General features: G+C 38.4%; 1 protein-coding gene across 3 annotated transcripts in view; it reads right to left on the bottom strand.

Moving 5' to 3' along the window:
- Positions 1–19,263, bottom strand: part of DOK6 (docking protein 6) — a 369,307-nt gene that overhangs the window by 257,877 nt on the left and 92,167 nt on the right. For all 3 annotated transcript variants that reach the window (XM_060774998.2, XM_060774997.2, XM_067467476.1), the window contains exon 2: positions 6,527–6,634. In XM_060774998.2, coding sequence (XP_060630981.1) covers positions 6,527–6,634 — 108 coding nt within the window. The remainder of the gene's footprint in view (positions 1–6,526; positions 6,635–19,263) is intronic.

Genomic DNA, 19,263 nt, shown 5'->3' with positions numbered 1-19,263 from the left:
CCCGAGTCAGAGCGGACTTTACCACTATAGGGAACAGTACTGAGAGAGTAATATGTTAACCACAGTTGAAAGGAATGGGACTGAGGGTCTTTTCAGTGACTGCACCCAGGCCCTTAAACATTTTGTCCATGGATACACATTTATCCCCTTTTCTCAAATTCACTTTATATATTCCAAAATGCTTTTGGTTTATAAGCCAATGTTTAAATATTGTGAACAAGCTGTAACCGGTTTTAACTGATTATTTTTCTTTTTAAAATAATAATAATAATAATACTTTTAATTTAATTATATTTATTGTATCTGTAATTGCTGTTAGTCACCCTTGGCACAAACTGATGAAAAAGAGGGATGTCGACACAACGAACAGAAAAATAAATCTCAATGTAAAGGCACATTTTCTACCCTCAGTCAGTTAATGAAAATGCCTGTCTTTTCTATACTGAAAATTCCTTTATTCTTAGTATTTAACTGTTTTCCACACTGCAATAGTGTACTTTAAGCAAGCCATGAGTAAAACATACACCTGAGACCTATATTTCTAGACTGTATTATAAACAAAAGAATAATTGCCAATGGCCAATTTGATGAATTAATACAGTCTAAGAAAGACAGTGGTGAGTCACACTTGACAATAAGTCTAAAGTGAGTGCCTCAAGAGCATATGGGAATTCCACATGGCTAGTTTCATACTCGGTTGGTCAACCAAAAACATCATGTCACAAATAGAGCTTCCATTTTAATGCACTGCATGTCTATGAAACCCATTACCTCTCCATGCTTTTGTAACTATTTGTGGTTAAACTTTGTATTGCATTGATCAATTACTCTAAACATTCCTCAAGACCTCCTGGGACAGAAACAAAATTAAGCTTGATATTTGGAAAATGCAACTGGGAACAATATTTGATGAGTTTAAGCTCCAATTTGTTTGAGGTAACTCCAGCTTTAATTGCCAGTAATGGTATCTTTTAGTGAAAGTCATTCCAGTGTTTTTTTTAATCTGCTTTTAAATTAAATGAGATTTATTGGTTGGTGATGTGAAAATTCTGTTAGGTTAATTGTCATAAGGGATACATTTGTTTTGAATATGTTATCAGTGTGTGCAGATCCATTTTCAACCTTAATGTGTTTTTAATAACTTTTTCCAGCTGCAACTGTGAGTTTGCAGAGATACATCCAACCCCCCCCCCCCCCCCCGATTTTAGAACAGTTGTCATTACAGGTGTTTGTTTTCATTTGTTGTAAAAGAACATCCTTAGAATCAACATATTAAATATTTTGTTAAGCTTGAAAGTAACCACAAAGAGCCTTTAGAACATGGCCATATAGCCCGAAAAAATCTACAACAACCCAACCATAAAGAGACTGGCACATGCAATGAATGTGTTAAATTAGGGAATTGATGCAACAAACCCAGAACTCAAAGGGTTGGTTCAGAAATTCCCAATATATCATCTAAGTTCAGTTACATTTTCCCACTTACGCACCATATCACAGACAATTCTTTTTCAATATCCCACAATTTTATGAAGAACTTGCCATTAGATTCACTGTTTGTTCTTTACTTCTAAAACCTCAAAAGTCCAAACTGTGCTTGATGGTACAGAACGAGGTGTACCATTGCTCCTGCTGCTCCTGCTGTTGTCATTATCATTTTAGTCACTTCATTGTTATCACTATATTGCTCCTAAAACATGTGGAGAGCATGCTTACATATCTCTACTGCTAAAATACTGCACACAATGACTATCTTGAGTCCCCATTTCATCTATGACCATTTTTAAAGGTAAAGCTAGCTTATGTGCACATATTTTAAGACTTTATTAGATAGCAAATTGAATTGATGAAGTCTTCATGTTTTAAACAAGGATCCATTTTTTTTGTTTCCTGGTCATAAGAGGTTTTTCCTGTCACCAGTTCTTCTCCTTAAGGTTTTTAAATATGGTACTTATCCTAGTTGCTCTGATTCACTGATCCATAAATAATGTCAAGCACTTAGTACCGGTTTGGACAATCTTATTGTAGAGTTTGGGGCAGAAACAATGATATCAATAACATCCTCCATTCCTAACAAATCTGTACACAGACAAACATCACTTGAAGAATGAACCCCTTGAGTTGTTGAAAGGGTTGGTGGAAGGTATGGGCAGGGGTTTGCCTTTTAGGACTCATGTTGCTGCAGTCCCCACGCCTTACTTTCCGCTTGTTTTTCATCCACTGCATTTCATTTGTCTTTTTTATTTAATTTTTGATCATTTTGCCTCTGTGTCAACATGTATAGTCACTGCTACCAAATCTCAGCCCTGGCTTGATCCTTATATTTGATATAATTGTTCCTGATATCACTAAGTTTTACATCTGTTCAAGATCACAAAAGGATTCATTTTAAATTCATTCTTTATTATTTTGTTCTACTATTTTAGCCAATCAGAAGTACCATATATAATTTATTCACTGTAATGCACAGCATCCATAATATTCTCTACTCTTCATTCTCTTTCAAAACCTCCGTACCACCTCTGTCGGAACACAGACGCCTTAAAGGGCCAGACAAAGGAAAAAGACTCAGAGATACTTAACTCAATGCCTCTGGTCAAAACTCAAAGGAAAAAGCCAGTCCTGGTTCAAAAAGGTTAACCAAAGTTATAATCCGGATTATCCAGAGAAAAGAACCAGATTAAACAAAATACTCCGAAAGTCACACAAAACAGCACAGCATGCAAACGGCTAACAAAACAGAGAAGCCGCAGGGAAGGAAGCGTAGTCAAGCGTAGTCCAGGGTCATAGCAAGCAGAATCCGAAGTAGCAAAGTTCCAAAGTCCACGGAAGCAGCATCGTAGTCTAACCGGTCCAAGGTCAAGGAAGGGGGAAATCCACACTCACGAGAATCCAAGCCGAGTCGAAAGAACACATGAACAGGAGCAGCAACCTGAAGATCCCGAACCCAATGCCAACATGAAACAGGCAGCGACAAGTCCAGACAGTACCCAATGCAAGAATGTAACCAACACCTTGCCTTCTGCAAAGATTCCCCATTTCAGAGCCCACTTTTATCTTACACATCATCATCAGAAGATGAGCTGACCTCCGCCCCATCTTTATCCCTTGCAGCTGTTCTTGATTCTACACGTGAATTCTTATTCCCATCTCTCCAACTTCTCCATCTTCTGTCAAGACTTAGATCCCCCCAAGACTCAGATGTATTTCCCGACTGCCCATCCTCATTACCAGAGAACCCCACAAATGTATCACTAAACGTCAGCTCCGCACATACAGCTTGTACCTCCTTTATCTTAGTCCAGTTCAATGTGTCATCTCCGTCTTCATCACTCCCTAACCCATCACTCTTCCTCTTCCTCTGTTGCTCCTCATCCAATTCCTGCTCCCGAGTAACCCTCTTCCTTCCACTATTCCCATCCATTGTATCTCCTTCCTCTCCTTTGCTCATTGACCCTTCGTCTCCAGAGAACCCTTCAAATGAGTCCTCATCGGTAAGTGTCATAAGTATATCCTGGATCCTTTTCCTCTGTTGTTCCTCATGGGACTGCTGCTCACGAGTACCCCTTTTCCCTCTTCTGACACCCATACTATTGCTTGCAACGTTACTTACAGGCTCTACTACAACAACCTCTCTCCTTCACTCTAAATTTCACACATATTTTAAATATTAAAATTGAAACTATCAATTCAGATCTTGCTGCTTCTAGATTGCCCTCATTACCAACTTACCAAGGATCTGTTTCTTCTACTTTTTCTATTCCCACACCATTTTGCTAGATGAAACCACTGAGGTCTCCCATCCTGATTCACTTTTAAAATTACTGCTGTTCCTACCATTCTCCATTCTTTTCTCCACACTATTCTACTGTCCCTTTCTACTGTCTTATCATTTCCATCTGAGGCTCCATCTACATTGACTAGTTAATGCTCTTCAAGGCTGGCTTGCTGCTGCAGCCAGACAAGAAACTCTCACAACAGTATGTGAAAGAAAGCCCTTCAATGCATATCAGTGCTCTGTTGTTTGTGAATCCACCATATGGGCCTCAAACTGGTTCCAGGATTTCCTACAGAATAATCTGCACAATGAAACCACTTTCTTCAATACTTGTTTAAATGCATTAAATGGCCAATGTATTTGAGGCCTGAATTAAATATGCTACTGTTTCTTTAATTTTAAAGAAGCCTTCACTTAATCTCATTTTCCTTCTTATTCTCCCATTTCACTGTTGTCTTCTCTTTTGAAAGTTTGCAATGTGTGGTTTATGTACTTTGCATCAACTTTCTGGTATTTCTATGATGGATCTATTTTAATCTGGATATTATTCTTTGAACTCTGTCGAGACAGCCCTTACAATTATAATTAATATTCTTTTGATTACATGAAAATGCTCATATCTATTTATTTATTTACCTTATTTATATCCTGCCTTTCTCTATCATGAGGTGGACTCAAGGCAGTTTACAATTGCACCTCCACAGTGCATTAAAACATACAACATCAGTTAAAAACATAACATATCCAGTCCTTATTCCTAATCTCTCCTTGCAACATGGATCCTTGGATTCTTCTTCAATGATCCCTTCTGTTGAATTCTCTTCATGATCCAGGGATTAATGATTCAGTCCTCAGTTGGGTCACCTGTTATCTCCCAAGCCAGTCATTTCATGTGGTGGCTGAAGATTGTACCTCACCTTTTCTTATTTCACATTCCTCAGCATTTTGCTCTGGGCCCTTTGTTATTTTTTCTTTATACACTATCTCTGGATTATCTTATTCTTACATTTTCCAATATCATCCTTATACTGATGAAACTCAACTATATGTTTCGACCCTAGAGCATTTTTCTGATACTGAACATTTTATTACAGCATGGCTTTTAGCTCTCTCAGTATGGATACTTCATCTTTACCTAAAAATACGGCAAAGGCAGTATTGCTTATTTTTCCTCCAAACCCTTCTTTGCAATATAAATTCTCTATCACTGCAAATAATGCCAATAATTTTCTCATTTGTCCTGTCAAGGAAGCCCCTATGTGTATATTCAGGAAGAAAATAAAGCTATTGTCCACTGAGACCTCCAGGATCTTGGAGAATAAGTTAATATGGAAACAGATTTGTATGTAGAGGTGGATTGAGAACAGTATCAAATGTTAAATTATACCCATGCTGTGCTTTATGTCCACTATCTTAAAAACAATGATCAGGAGAAACATGAATTACTATTTTTGTTGGACAGTCCATGACCCAACTATAGGTAGTGGGTAATGTGTAGGTCCCCATATCTATACCTGTACTAATATCTATATATCTCAGGATTGATGAAATTATTTATAGGAACTTGCAATAAGAATGAATATAATGATATGCTGAATCCATTCAAACTGAGAAGTGGATGATGCTCTGGTGCCCAGCTGTGAATAGTTTCAGCATGTCACTATATTTCTTCTCAAAGGCAAACTTATGAATTTTGAAAACCAAAAAAACCAAAACCAAACAAAAAACAACAACAAAACCAAAAAACCCAAGGGTGGTAGACAAAATAAAGGCAATAAGATTTCTGCCCCAATGAAATTATCTCTACCCCTGCCACACAAAACTTCTAATATTGCAGTAACTTAAAACTTTCATTGACTTTTTAGGGAATATACTTTGGGCATCCAAAGAAAAAGTACAGGAAAATTAACCAATTAACACAGCAAATATAAAACAAATTAGTTTGAGGGGGAGGAATTCTCATTTGGAAGGGCAATACCATTATTTTTCCTTTCCACAGCTACAACATGGAGAAGCTCTGCCTAGCTTTTATATGAAATGAATCCACTTTAATGGGAAAGAATCAAATGTGAAACCCTCCACCTGTAATCTGAGGTGCTTAAGTCTAGCAAGATCTGTACTCAGTATATTCTTTTGAATATTGGTTTGTGGGAACTAAATTACCCTGTTGCAGTTGAGTACAAATAAGTACTGAAAGTGCCAAGTGTTCTTTAATAGCCATAAACAGATAGTAAGAAATACGCGGTCAAGATTGCTTTGTAGGTATTCAAGTCAATTACAGGTGCTTTGTGAGGCATGAGTGGAAGGAAAAGTTCCACTGAAATAACATGTAATAATGTACTGAACACCAGAAGTTGCATAATAAATGTTCTAATCTAAACTATGGCTTTAAAATACAAATACTTCAAATCCTTGCAGTTCCAAATAGATGCTAAGTCTAGCAATCTCTTCAAAGAAATACATCTTCATTTTAAATTTCATATTGATTATTCAGTAATTGGCAGGGATTTATTTTTTCCAAATATCTTCAAAACATTATATTCACAGGCCCATAGCAAATGCACATGTAAAAACAAAGGAAGAAAACATATTCTGTGTCTTGAAATGATAGATCTTACTGAGCCTCTAATGACACCATTTAGTGTTACTGTCAACTTTAACAACTTCAAAAAATAAAAAGATAATACCCTGTTGTTTAAGTTTTTGACTGATAACATACAGTCCATATTCACATATAATGCTTCATACCTTGTGAAAATTTCTGAAATATGCTGCCTTCTCATCTGGAAATTTTTCTAGCCTTCTGGGTCCTTTACTAGAAGCTTTTTTGAAAACCAGCCAACATCTTCTGAAAATCTGCAAGAAAAAATAAGGGAATTATATTAATCCTCGTTCTTAACAAAAGCAATTTATAATGTATAGAAACAAACATAATGTAGAGCCACTAGGATGTAATACAGGGGACCTCTGACTCAACTCTTGTGCCTTCTCTTTTCAAGTGCTAAGTAGTCCCAGGGAGCCCAAGTTGGGATAGAGCCACAAAACAGGGGCTTCATCTTGCCTCTTGAATAGCTTTCTTGCTTTAAATTCTCCATGACGTTACTATTCATGTGTGAGAAAGAGATACAGGAAAATGAACCTACATGTAAGAAAAGGAATTTATCTCTGTCAGGAACTCTTGTTTGTACCTATGTTGGCTAAATTATACTAGCCGCAGTGGTGGCAGGATGAGGGAAGCCTTTGGATACAGTGCGCATAACAAAAGCAAGGCTACTTAGTGCTGGAAAGTTTTGTATATTTTCCCTCAACATCATTTTGTGACACTGCCCCCCCCCCAAGAAAACCCCCAGTTAAAACAGAGCAACAAAAGGATACTGACACAAGTCTTCTAAATGGCACAACCTTCATCTGCTTGCAACTTAAAAACAAACATTTTAGTTTGATTGTTTGGTTCAAAACTGAAGCACAAAGCAACTATGACTAGCACAGTGACTAATAATGCGATTTGATTCAGGCCTAATGAAGGTTTGTGGGCCAGATGCAGTCCTCCAAAGGCTTTTACCTGCCCCCCACCCTAAACTTGAGACTTAGAGTCACCTTAAGTCTGAAGCAACTTGAAGGCACACAATAAAAATCTTAATTAACTTGACTCTCATCTGTCAAAATAAGGACAACACTTCCCATTGAAAAACTGGTAAGTTTATGTTGGTTAAAATTGTTCATTTTACATATTGTTTTGTTTGTTTATTTGTTTGCTTATTTATTTATTTATTTAGAGCATTTTTATCCCATCCCCTCTCAACCCCCAAAAGGGGACTCAGGACAGCTTACAATGGGCAGTCATTAGATGCCGACAATTTCTTTCATGTGCAGTGTGCATAGGAATTTATTTGTGTTTTTTTCAAACTATAGTCCACCCTCACAACAGTTTGAGGGAACGTGAACCAGTCCTCTGCTTAAAATGTTTGAGGACCCCTGTTCAAGATGAATAGACTCAGTTAAGGAAGCCATGGCACTGGGTTTTCAAAAGTCCAAGGCTGCTAATGATAAGGTAACTCTCTCATTCATAGGGTATTCATAAGTCTTGTCAACTTGATGGCAGTAAACAATAACAGCTCTGCATTTGTTTATTCTGATATTTGCTTTAACAATATTATCCTCTCTTTTGTTCACCCCTTGGAAAGTACTTTTAAAATAATAATTAGTTATAATTCCAATATTTAACATTATAACCACAACACAATACATTTACAATGTATCAAGGTAACAGGGGAAAAAGTATTACAAGATGTTTTGTTTCCCTATATTAGGAAAACAAAACATCTTGTAATACAAAGCCCTACTCTAGAAATCCTCAAATAAAATTGAGTATATACAATTCGAAGTATTACCAATAAGACTGCATTGAAGAAAATCTACAGTTGACCAATATATGCACAGTATTCACAGCATTATTACCAATCTATTTTGGTGGTTAATTTATCATGTAAATGTCTTTAAATCTGGTTATTGAAAGACTGCCTAATACTCATGTGAACCAAGCCCAACAGAAAACATGAGACACATATCCTCTTGTAGCATTTGTTAAGTTGATCAAAATGAAAGAGAATTTGTGCCACCCAAAAAGTGAGCCTGGCTGCCATCCAAAAACCAGTTCTAAATAGATCTTTAATCCTGCTTATTCCTGGCTTCTTTCAATTGAACGTCCTTTATAGAGTGATTTTACTGTTATTAACATTTTACACATTTAATGTTTATGTTTTAATTAAGTCCATGTTGTAATTTATTGTTTTAATGTCTTTCTTCATGTGGCGGTTCTGTCTTGAGATTCAGTATACAAATATTCTAAACATCCAAGCAAACACCCGATCCACATAGAAGTCTTGTCAATTGAAAATAATTCCTATTGTTCCTTTGGTACATTTGTTATTGCAATATTACTGACAAGATTGCTATTTGGTATCCCTCCATTCAGCATTCACAGTTGGTTTAACAAGCCATTTGCAGAGTGCTAATGACTTCAGCTACACATTCAAATGTTACTCCAACCCCTAACAGCATATAAATGCATTGAGAAACTTTTCAACAGGCCAGGCTTTTGTCCAACTGAAATAGGAATCATGGAAGCTGACATCACTGTGCTCTTCCAGTAGCCGTAACTTCACTCTACAGGTTTATCTCTTGGAAATAATAAGGCAACATGGCAGATTTCCAGGAAAGATAGCAAAAAGTATACACCCAGACTTTCACTGAATAATGACTTTACAATAGTAAATTCCTGGTGTCATTGCATAACAACAATTTTATTCACTTTTCTTTAGTCTTCATTAATGTGCCTCATTGTTCATTCACATCTTTCTTACCCAGTTTCTGTTTCTTTTGACTAAACTAGGACCAAATCATGTAATGGCTGCAAGCAGTCCACATGATGTACAGCTAGTTTTGTAGCAGAAACATTTCTTACAGATGTTTATCCAGCACAAGGAGAACCACAAGTTATTCTAGAGCTTCCTGGAAACTATGGGTTGATCCTGGAGTTTTTGAGGTTGTACAGCTGGATCTGGCTGGATTTGGGGGGAAATAATGTTCACACATCAAAGAGACCCACTATTGTGTCATCAGTTGGAAGTAGGTCCCCAGCAGAGCCTTGCTGGCAATATCATTTCTGATGATCACATGAGTGGGTGTCCCATTGTGACCTCACTAGAAATGACTTCACCAGCAACAAGGCTCTGCCAGGAAGCTGTTTTTGTTTGGCAAGACAGTGGAAGCAGACAAGGAAGGTGGGTAGATTGAACATTTGTTTTAAAGTAGCACAATTTATTGATAGAACCCTAGAAGATACACTTCAGTTTCCTTCATGTAATACTTTATAGTAATTTAGTTTTTATGGCATATCTTAGAAAATCAGATGGCAAGTTCCAATAGGTTCTTGTGCACCATCAAATTATTTCCAATTCATAGCTACAATAAAGCAAACCTATCATGGATTTTTCGTGGCTGACCATGGATTTGAACTCTAGTCTTCTGGAGTTCTAGTCCAACACTCAAACCATTATTCTATGCTGGCTCCAACTTTAAATATCTTCACTTCATATTTTTTGTGCATGTTGCACTTTCTCTGGGTTTCATTGTTACACAAAGAAAACATTGTGGTCCTTAATGGGAAGAAAAGGGCTGCTAGCTTCACACATTCTATTTATTCAATGTTGGGCTTCAAGAGAGTTCTTATTGCAAAAACAGCTTTGACAAGGATGGCTTGCAAAATTGTCTATGCCAGGGAATAAGCAATTTTGCAAGCTATCATTCCCAGGGAGCTTGTTACTTTTCAGAAGGCCAGCACCAAAGAAATTGTCTTCTGCAGTTAGCAACCTTCTTTTCTCAGAAACACCCATGAAGAATCTGTCATCATTTCTTTGCAATGTGGAACTAATGTTGCTGAAAAAAACCCTCTTGTTGCTTCAATATTGCCATTGCAAATTATGTCAACATATACTAGGTATAAAACAGTATCTTGACCAAAAACCTCTAATGGCAAGGTGATGGTCCATACCCCTGTGAATATCAAGTGGCTCACAGGTCACATATACCCTTTTTACTCGAATCTAATGCTCGCTTTTTTTTTGTTTTTGCTAAATTACCCTGCCAAGATTAGGTGTGCATTGGATAGTCATCATAAAGTAATCTTAGTGTTGAGACAAAGCAATACTAAGGAGGATGTAGAGCTCGAATTTGAGACACCTAATCTCTAACTTAATTGCCATGGTTCAATGCTATTTGATACTGGGATTCATAGTTAATGCTAAATGTGCAGCAACTGAAATGTGCACTTTATTATCTAAATTACAAAGAGTGCACTTTTGGTCACTGCAAATACTTCTTTGGTTTCAGGATTTTAAAAATTGAGGTGCGCATTAGATTTGATGGCACATTAGACTTGAGTAAATATGGAAATTTACAGATTGCATTCCACCCAGGGAATAATCCTTTCATTCACAGGGTTACCATAACTCAAAGCTGATTTGACAGTAATCAACAAAAACAACTTTGGATGCATTTACACTATAGAATTAAGGCATTTCCACACAACTAACTGCTATGGTTCAATGCTATGGAACCATGGAAAATACAGTTTCACAAGGTCTTCTCTGCCAAATAGTGCTTCTGCCTACAAGTTCCAGAATTGCACATCATTGTACCATGGCAGTCAAGGTGGTGTTAAACTACATTAATTCCACAGTCAGAGAAGATGTGTACAATGATTTTTTAATGATCAAATAGTTTGATTGAAATTGAAGAAATTAACATTTTCAAACTCCCAAAAGTTAATGAGATAAAAATAGATGATCCTAAAAAATTGGACCCTTACAGCCTGACCTTTCACAAGGAGTTGCTATGAGTTTAAAAATTGGCAAACAACATATACTGCCTTGTGTATTATGTATTTAATTGAAAGCTGCGCCCGTATCTCGGGAAGTCTGACTTGGCCACGGTGGTACACGCTCTTGTCACATCCCGCCTGGACTACTGCAACGCTCTCTACGTGGGGCTGCCCTTGAAGACGGCCCGGAAGCTTCAGCTGGTTCAGCGCGCGGCAGCCATGTTACTAACTGGAGCGGGTGGCAGGGAGCACACAACGCCCTTGTTGTCCCAGCTCCACTGGCTGCCGATTTGCTACCGGACCCAATTCAAGGTGCTGGTTTTGGCCTACAAAGCCCTAAACGGTTCCGGCCCAAAATACCTTTCTGACCGCATCTTGGCCTACGAGCCCACGAGGACCTTGAGATCGTCTGGGGAGGCCCTTCTCTCGATCCCGCCTGCCTCACAGGCACGGCTGGCAGGGACGAGGGAGAGGGCCTTCTCGGTGGTGGCCCCCCGGCTGTGGAACACTCTCCCTGCACACATCAGACAGACGCCTTCCCTCATGTCCTTTCGAAAAAGCCTTAAGACATGGCTGTTCGAGAGGGCATTTAATTAAGTGCTAAACAATATGGTAATGAGAACTGGAATGGAACAAGGAATATGAGACTGGCTATGATTCCACTAAGAGACGAAGCGGATGTTTAGTGTAGTCTGTAATTGTTGTATAGTTTATATGTTGTTGAAACTGGCTTTTTTGTAATTGTCTTTTATGTGTACTGTACACCGCCATGAGTCGCCCTTATGGGCTGAGAATGGCGGTTAATAAGTGCATCAAATAAATAAATAAATAAATAAAATTGCTATACTCAGATCAACTTTCATTTCAGTCTGCAGTTTTATGAAAAGGATATACAGATGGATGGAATAAGTGCAGATCTACAACTATTCAATATTTTGAATCTATGTCATTGGGTTTAGGCAAAATTCCCTAATCTGACGAAAGCACGTCCTTGGTGATTTTTATAGAGAACAACACCGCATTTTTAGAGCCTATAAATAGGAAGTCTTTGTAAACTGTAATAAATAAATAATAAGACCAGGAAAATAGACATCACTAATACATAGTAAATGAATGCATATTTTACACAAGACATCTTGTTGTCACATACAAGCCCACTCAATTATTTAGGAACAGTTAGCAACTCTTTTATCTCTGGCCTACTTTTTGTTGCCACTGGTTGTAATCAAATACAGATCAGTTACTGTGGGAGAGCATTGATAATATGCTAGCAACTGTAGTGAAATTTAGTGCCAGCCTTTGAATAGGCAAAAATATTGCTTATTTACTGGGATGATGGCACAGGACCACTGTGAAAGTGAAAAATCATGAATAAATACATTGCTAGGATTTTAAAAAACCTGATAGAACATTTCTCTAGCAATTTCTAAGGGCACTTCCAGAAATCTGAGAAATACGAGCCAAAGTGGGCTTTAAAAACCTGCTTCGGTGCATGTTTCTGTCCCCACTCCCACCCAAAAACCTGGGCTCTCCGGGGGGGGGGGGGGAAGGGTACATGCCATATTGATACCAATCAGGATGGCATGCAGCCACCCTTAAGCCCCCCCTAAAAAAACCCCTTAAAACATAAAAAAAAACCCTTACCCGACCAGCATTATGGTTCTCTTTGCACCCTCCTGGCACAAGGAAATTATGTGCCAGGAGACGTAGCGGACCAAGGCTCCCCCCGCCCACATCTCCTGGCGTGTCATTTCCTGGTAAGTTTTTTTTTAAAATTAAAGGGTTCTTTTGGGGAAGGGGTGGATGCCCTCTCAGTCTTTCAGGCTCAAAACTCTGATTTGTTCCAAATTAATTTGGTTTTACCAGATACCCGAGATATGGGCCTTTCTGGATGGGATGCCATGACACTTTGGTCATCTTCTCCTGGAAAATGGCCATATAACCACTCAGGCCAACCTAGAAATTTCTAGAGAGGTATTCTCTCTAGAAATCTTTAGGTCCTCCAGTACAACTGGAGGAAGTTGACAATAAAGTTACAATGGAACACCTAGGGATTTCTAGAGAAAACTTTTTAAATCAAATGCAAGAATAATCAAAACCACAGAAGTCAAAACCACAAAGTAAGGATGGCTGTATAATATAATCCATTCGGACTACATTTCTGGCAAGATACATAGCATTGACACTACCCTAGAACAAATGTACATCTCACACACAGCTTAATCCAATCCATATTTAACACAAAGAAATCAGTGGGGCTACAGTCCACCAAATATGATGCCACTTGAGCTAATCATACCTATGCTTCACCTTCCTATTCTCCATTTCTTTTTTTCTCTCTAACTGATGGCCATTGAATGTATAGTGAGCAAGCTTAGTTCTAACAGGTTGAGGTACTTAAGATTGGTGCTTCTAGGAGTGATTTTCTTTTCATTTTTTCATTTTGCCAAACAATGGTATTTCTCCAGTTGAGAAATATTTGCTGTTTATTTTAAGGCACTACATTTATCCACTAAAGAGTTATGTACATACTTGCAACAAAGGCTGCTTCTACATAGGCCCAAACGTGAGTGAAATTGGTATTTTAAATGCTGATTAAACTCATATTTGGTATCCAGAGGGCCAACCAAAACAATGCCTTTATGGTAGGAAGTGTCCAGCTATCGTACCGGGCCAATCTCAGATTGGTATGTAGGCTATCACCGTGATCACCCTCTCCCCGTTTAGCCCCAAAGCCTATTGTATAGGTCTCAGATGGAGACATGACACTTGTAGAGAGCTCCTGCCATGTCAAAATGATGCTAGGAGCTTTGGAGGGGGGAATCCAGGTTAAACTGGATTAGCCTGAAGTGTCATTTGGACACCTAATCAGTTTTAAATTCTGAGTTTTCAGCCTGTGCAGAAGGGGCAGACAAGATTCCAGACAAGAGAAAACACACCGAATCAATTATATTTTTAAAAATTGTACTTAAATAAGAGTTGTGTGGGTTCTTTGAAGGCTCTTTCACAAGAAACAGTTAAAGCACCATGTTTCCACATTACCTGCTAAATATTTATCCAAAAAGAAATCATCATATCAAATTAGGTTAGCTTTGAATTTCATTTCATGTTTTTTTCATGTATTAAAGGTTTTCATATAATCAGAACTGGCTCTTAAATTATACTAGAAGTTGAGTATCCTTTATTGAAAATGCTTGAAACAAAGTATTTTGGATTTGGGGTTTTTTTTGGATTATGAAATACCTGTATTTGCATATATGTACATAATGAGAAATCTTTGAGATGGGACCTAGGTCTAAACAGAAAATTCATGCCTGTTTCATATACACCTTATACACGTAGTCCGAAGTTAATTGTATACAATATTTTAATACTTTTGTGTATGAAACAAAGTTTGTGTACATGAACCATCAGAACACAAAAGTGTCTCTATCTTAGCCAGCCACATGGTCAATTTTGGAGGATTTTAGATTTCCACAGAAGGGATTCCTGACCTGTTTCAAATTAACTGCCTTCTAGTGAATAGTTTTATCCAACTGTTATATCTCTGCTTTCTGGGGCTTCTCCCTCTAACTGCAGGAGCTTCCAATAATATCATTTAAAAGGGCATTAAAATAACAATTTTCACCAGCTGAGGAAAGAGTGTCACTACCATCATGATAAAATCGTATTTCCTATAATAACTGGAAATGCAGAGGATAGTGCAACACAACCCACAAAAGAAAAGTACTTTTCACCACAGGTTGCCATTTACTCGAGCAACAGGATGTCAAAAGAAATGAATAAAAATTGTTGAATCCTTTGCAAGGGTTCAAAGAAGAATTTCTCTGAGAAGGGGATCATGTATAGATCTTACATTTGAAGGTAGCTTGGTTGCTTCTTTAGCTTGTTCGGTTGAAGAAAAATATCTTTAGAATACTTTATGCCAATCACACTTTCTCCTAAATGTCATTTCCAATTGTTTTTATTTGTTTTCATCCAGAATTGTGTTGCAGGAATTATATGTTTGGTTCACTGTAAAATATATTACAGTAGTACAATTATTCCCCTTTCCCCCTTCTCTGTTGACTTCCTATTTTCTGGGTAGGAGAAAACTACTTTGAACACATATAACTGATATCTTCCAAGATGACAATGCTGAACCCTCTAACTAAATATTGTTTGTAGGCAGGCATGTAGCCAGGGGGGGGGGGGCTCGGGGGGCTTCAGCCCCCCCCCCGAAATTTTCATGGTGGTTCACGAAAAGGCCTTATTGGTGCATTATTTAAACTGTTATGTTTATTCATATCATGATCTGATCACCATACTCAATGTATCCCGTATGCATGGGGGTATTGGGGTAATGATACAAAAGGTTTGCTCTTTCATCAGACTCAGCCCCCCCCCGAAACTCAGCCCCCCCCGAAACCCCCCTGAAAAAAAATTCAGCCCCCCCCCCCCCCGAAACGAAATCCTGGCTACGGGCCTGTTTGTAGGTATTTTTAATGTAGAATTATTCCTGCTTAAAACATATTTGAAGCCCTCAATCCATAGTTGTGAATCTTTCTCTTTTTAAATAAAATTCAAAATGATTCCCTGTCCTTTATGTAGTCATTTTGATTTTCTGCCTTGAGTGTCATTGCCAATTTGCCAATTTTTGCCATTTAAAAAGTTTTTATAATCTACTCTTTAGCTGTCGGTCTTTCAGTCTTGTTGTGATATAACATTCTTTTTTCAGTTAACATGCATTGTAATGTTTCTGAAATCAGAAATGAAAGAAATGTACATTGAAATAAGAAAAGTTTGGAGTGATCCTATTGCTAGGTTTTGCTTTTTCCCACCAGTGCTGATCCTGTTACTATAGCCAGTTTAGAGTTGACAAATGCAGTGTTATTTATTGAAGAAGAAAAATAAAGAAAGATAAAGACCTAGTCCTATTATCAACATCACAGTATTAATTCCAGCACTCTTTGCCTCTTTTAATGGTACCTCCCCCAAGAACCTCTACACTAAGGGCCAAAATCAGCAGCATATGCCAGTTTAGCCCAGATCACCCATGGTTCTCATCAAACAATGCCACCAGGGCTCTGTGGGTGAAGTAGGGCAGAGCAAGCATGTGCTGCCGCTGCGACAACACAGGAGGCTTCCCATGTAGGAAGCCATGGGGAAGCCCCCCCCCTCCCCCAAGTCCCTAGATCTCTTAGAAAACTAAGAAAAACGTATGTGGTCTCCATTTGAAGCCACGGTGGGCTCTCTCGGCACGTAGAAATGATGAACCAGGAGACCGGGGGGGGGGGGGTGGAGGGAGGAAACTTGCTCCCCCTGCTCTCCTGGCTCATCATTTCTATGCGCCGGGATAGCTCGCTGGGGCTTCTAATGGAGGGCACATAAGTTTTTCTTAGTTTTCTAGGGGGTCTGGGGGTTTTGAGGGAGGGCCTCCACAAGTTCTCTCAGGCTAGTCCCAAGAGCACATGTGGACAACCCACCCCAGAAAGCATGCGCTTTCTGGGGTGGACATGAAAAGGCCCCCAGAAACATCCACATTTAAAATTTTTTTTAACTGTGGCATTGTTTTAATCAGAGCATAATCAGATTTTTCAACTGGAACAGCATAGTATGCATGGAGGAGAAATTATGGGCATTTCAGTCTTTTTAAAAAGAACTGTCACTAACACAAAATACACAAATGTTTGAACCTAGTTCTGTGGAACCAATGAACAGGGAATATTCAACATCATTTTGATGAACCATCCCTATTTATATATTTATTTATTTACTATATTTCTATACCGCCCTTCTCAGCCTGAGGGTGACTCAGGGCGGTTTGGGCAACTCAGGGTGGTTTCCCCGAGTTTCTCCACTCCACAAGGTCAGTACATACTTTCCCTGAGTTTCTCCATCTCACAAGGTCAGTACATAAACAGACAGGGGGCTTTGTATTACAGTAAAAATGTAATCTAAGTAAAAACTGAAACAAGTGAATGTACAAACGAATCAAGCCTACATTCTCTTCCTTAGCATCAGAGTTTCATACTGGAACATTTGATACACAATACATGCCAAGTGCACATTAAGGACGTACTTCTGCGAATGCATTATGAACCTTGATCACCATATAGTAATAGGACTGCAAAGCATGATTACACTTGGGGTCTCATTTTTGCTACTAAATCTCTCCCAGTTTTGCACTTTATAGAAACCCTTTTGACCACATGAAAATGCATACCAATTTTTGTACCTATATTTCCAAGCATACACCTTTAAATATACCTTAGTGAACATTTGCTAGCAATTTTCAGCTGCATTAAGGTTTTTTTTTTCTACTTCTCTCCCCAAATAAATGTCCTTTTATATGTCATCTCAGATGCAAATTTGTGGGTGGGAAACTGTTCCAAATGCAAGATTCATGCCAAATTTCAAAAAAGAGTATGGATTTTAACCAGCTTCTGGTTTATTACTATTGAGTAACCAAAGCCTTGCAACATTAGGCAAACATGTAGCATAATTATGGAGATTTTCAGGGTCATAAAGGGCTTCTCGTTAAAAATCAGTTACACTGACACATCTTTCACTAATGTCCTCCGCAATGGAAACAACAACCACAATATCATACTTTATAGACATCCTCTTCCTGATCATCCTTTGGAAAGACACTTTGTGTTATTTTATTTATCAAATAGTCTATATATTATCAATGTCTTAATAGTTTTTAAAACACCATTAAAAACTCCTACTCCTCTTCTATTGACATCCTGGTTTCTCCCAAACACTGGGACTCAAAGCAGCTAAACTTAAAAATATGCAAAAATGAATATAAAATAGAATTAAACTATTCATACAAATCAATAACAAACCCATAGAGAGAGAGGTTAAGTTAAGAGTCATTCAACTCATATCTAAGTTGTTAACAAAAGAGTTACTATGAATTGTGATCACAGGCGGGATAGTACAATTTGGTATTTAAAATCCCCAGTGTAGTGAAAATTGACACAAGAAAATGAACTCCATCTCATGATCTCAGCCAGATTGTCTGTCCTTGCTCTTCTTGTATCATAGCACACCATTATAAGAAGAGGGAACAGGCAAGGATAGAGCAACTGAGGACCCTTCCACACAGCTCAGTAAAATTCCACATTTTCTACTTTGAACTAGAATATATGGCAGTGTAGGCTCAGATAACCCAGTTCAAGGCAGATATTGTGGGATGTCCTGCCTTCATATTCTGGATTATATAGCTGCGTGGAAGGGCCTTGAGAGAAACTTAATAGAAAAAATGGTGGACCAAAAAGAGAATGGGGGGATTGGGATACAAGGTTGCAAAACAATTTCTTTCCTGAAGCTCCATGAAAAGGAAGAAAGTCCCTGCCAAGGACATGCCTATACTGACCACTTAGTATGAAGGGTGCCTGAATCAGTTCACGGTGTCCAAACTATGCACAGAGGTGATATGTTTTAATACAGTCCAAAGTTGCTTAGCATAGCCTTGACCCACATTAACCACAACTGCAGATTGCTCCAAAACTTTGGGGTCATGTAAATAGTTGGCTGGTTCTGAGATGTTCACTGGGCTCAGACGGCCCGTGGACATAGGATGACATTCTATCACACACCATTCTCCAGGTACCATGTGAAGACAGGTCACTCATTGCTTACAGTGATATCGGATGAGGTGAGGAGGCGACTGGAGAAGGGATGTGGGAAAGGGTGGTGATTCCTCCTCCCTTGTCTCTCTGACATGCTGGATGTCATCACTGCAAGCAACAAGTGACCAGCAGAACCCATGTCACACCTGGGGGCCTGTCATGACAAAAATGAGAGAGGATGACATGGATCCTAGCAGTTGGCCATCACCTGGGATGATGAGGATTGGAGCAATGAAGAGATTACAAAAGTGAGAGGACAGAGGAAGATTTCTTCCAAAAAACCTTAAAAAATCAAAAGAAAATTTAAATGAAGAGTGAGGGTGCTATGTGACCAGGAAAAAAACCGCTAAAGATTTTTTAAAGGTGATGGAAGCAATACACTAAAGGTTCATGGAGGAAATAAATAACCAGGAACTGATAGCATTCCAACAGAGTTAGAGATGTTTCAAACTAGATAGACTCCACTCAAATTGATTGTTTTT

Source organism: Anolis sagrei, chromosome 4, assembly GCF_037176765.1.
Source record: "Anolis sagrei isolate rAnoSag1 chromosome 4, rAnoSag1.mat, whole genome shotgun sequence".
NCBI classification, from domain to species: domain Eukaryota; kingdom Metazoa; phylum Chordata; class Lepidosauria; order Squamata; family Dactyloidae; genus Anolis; species Anolis sagrei.
Note: the sequence above shows the minus strand (reverse complement) of the source record. Positions and strands in the feature narration are given on the sequence as shown.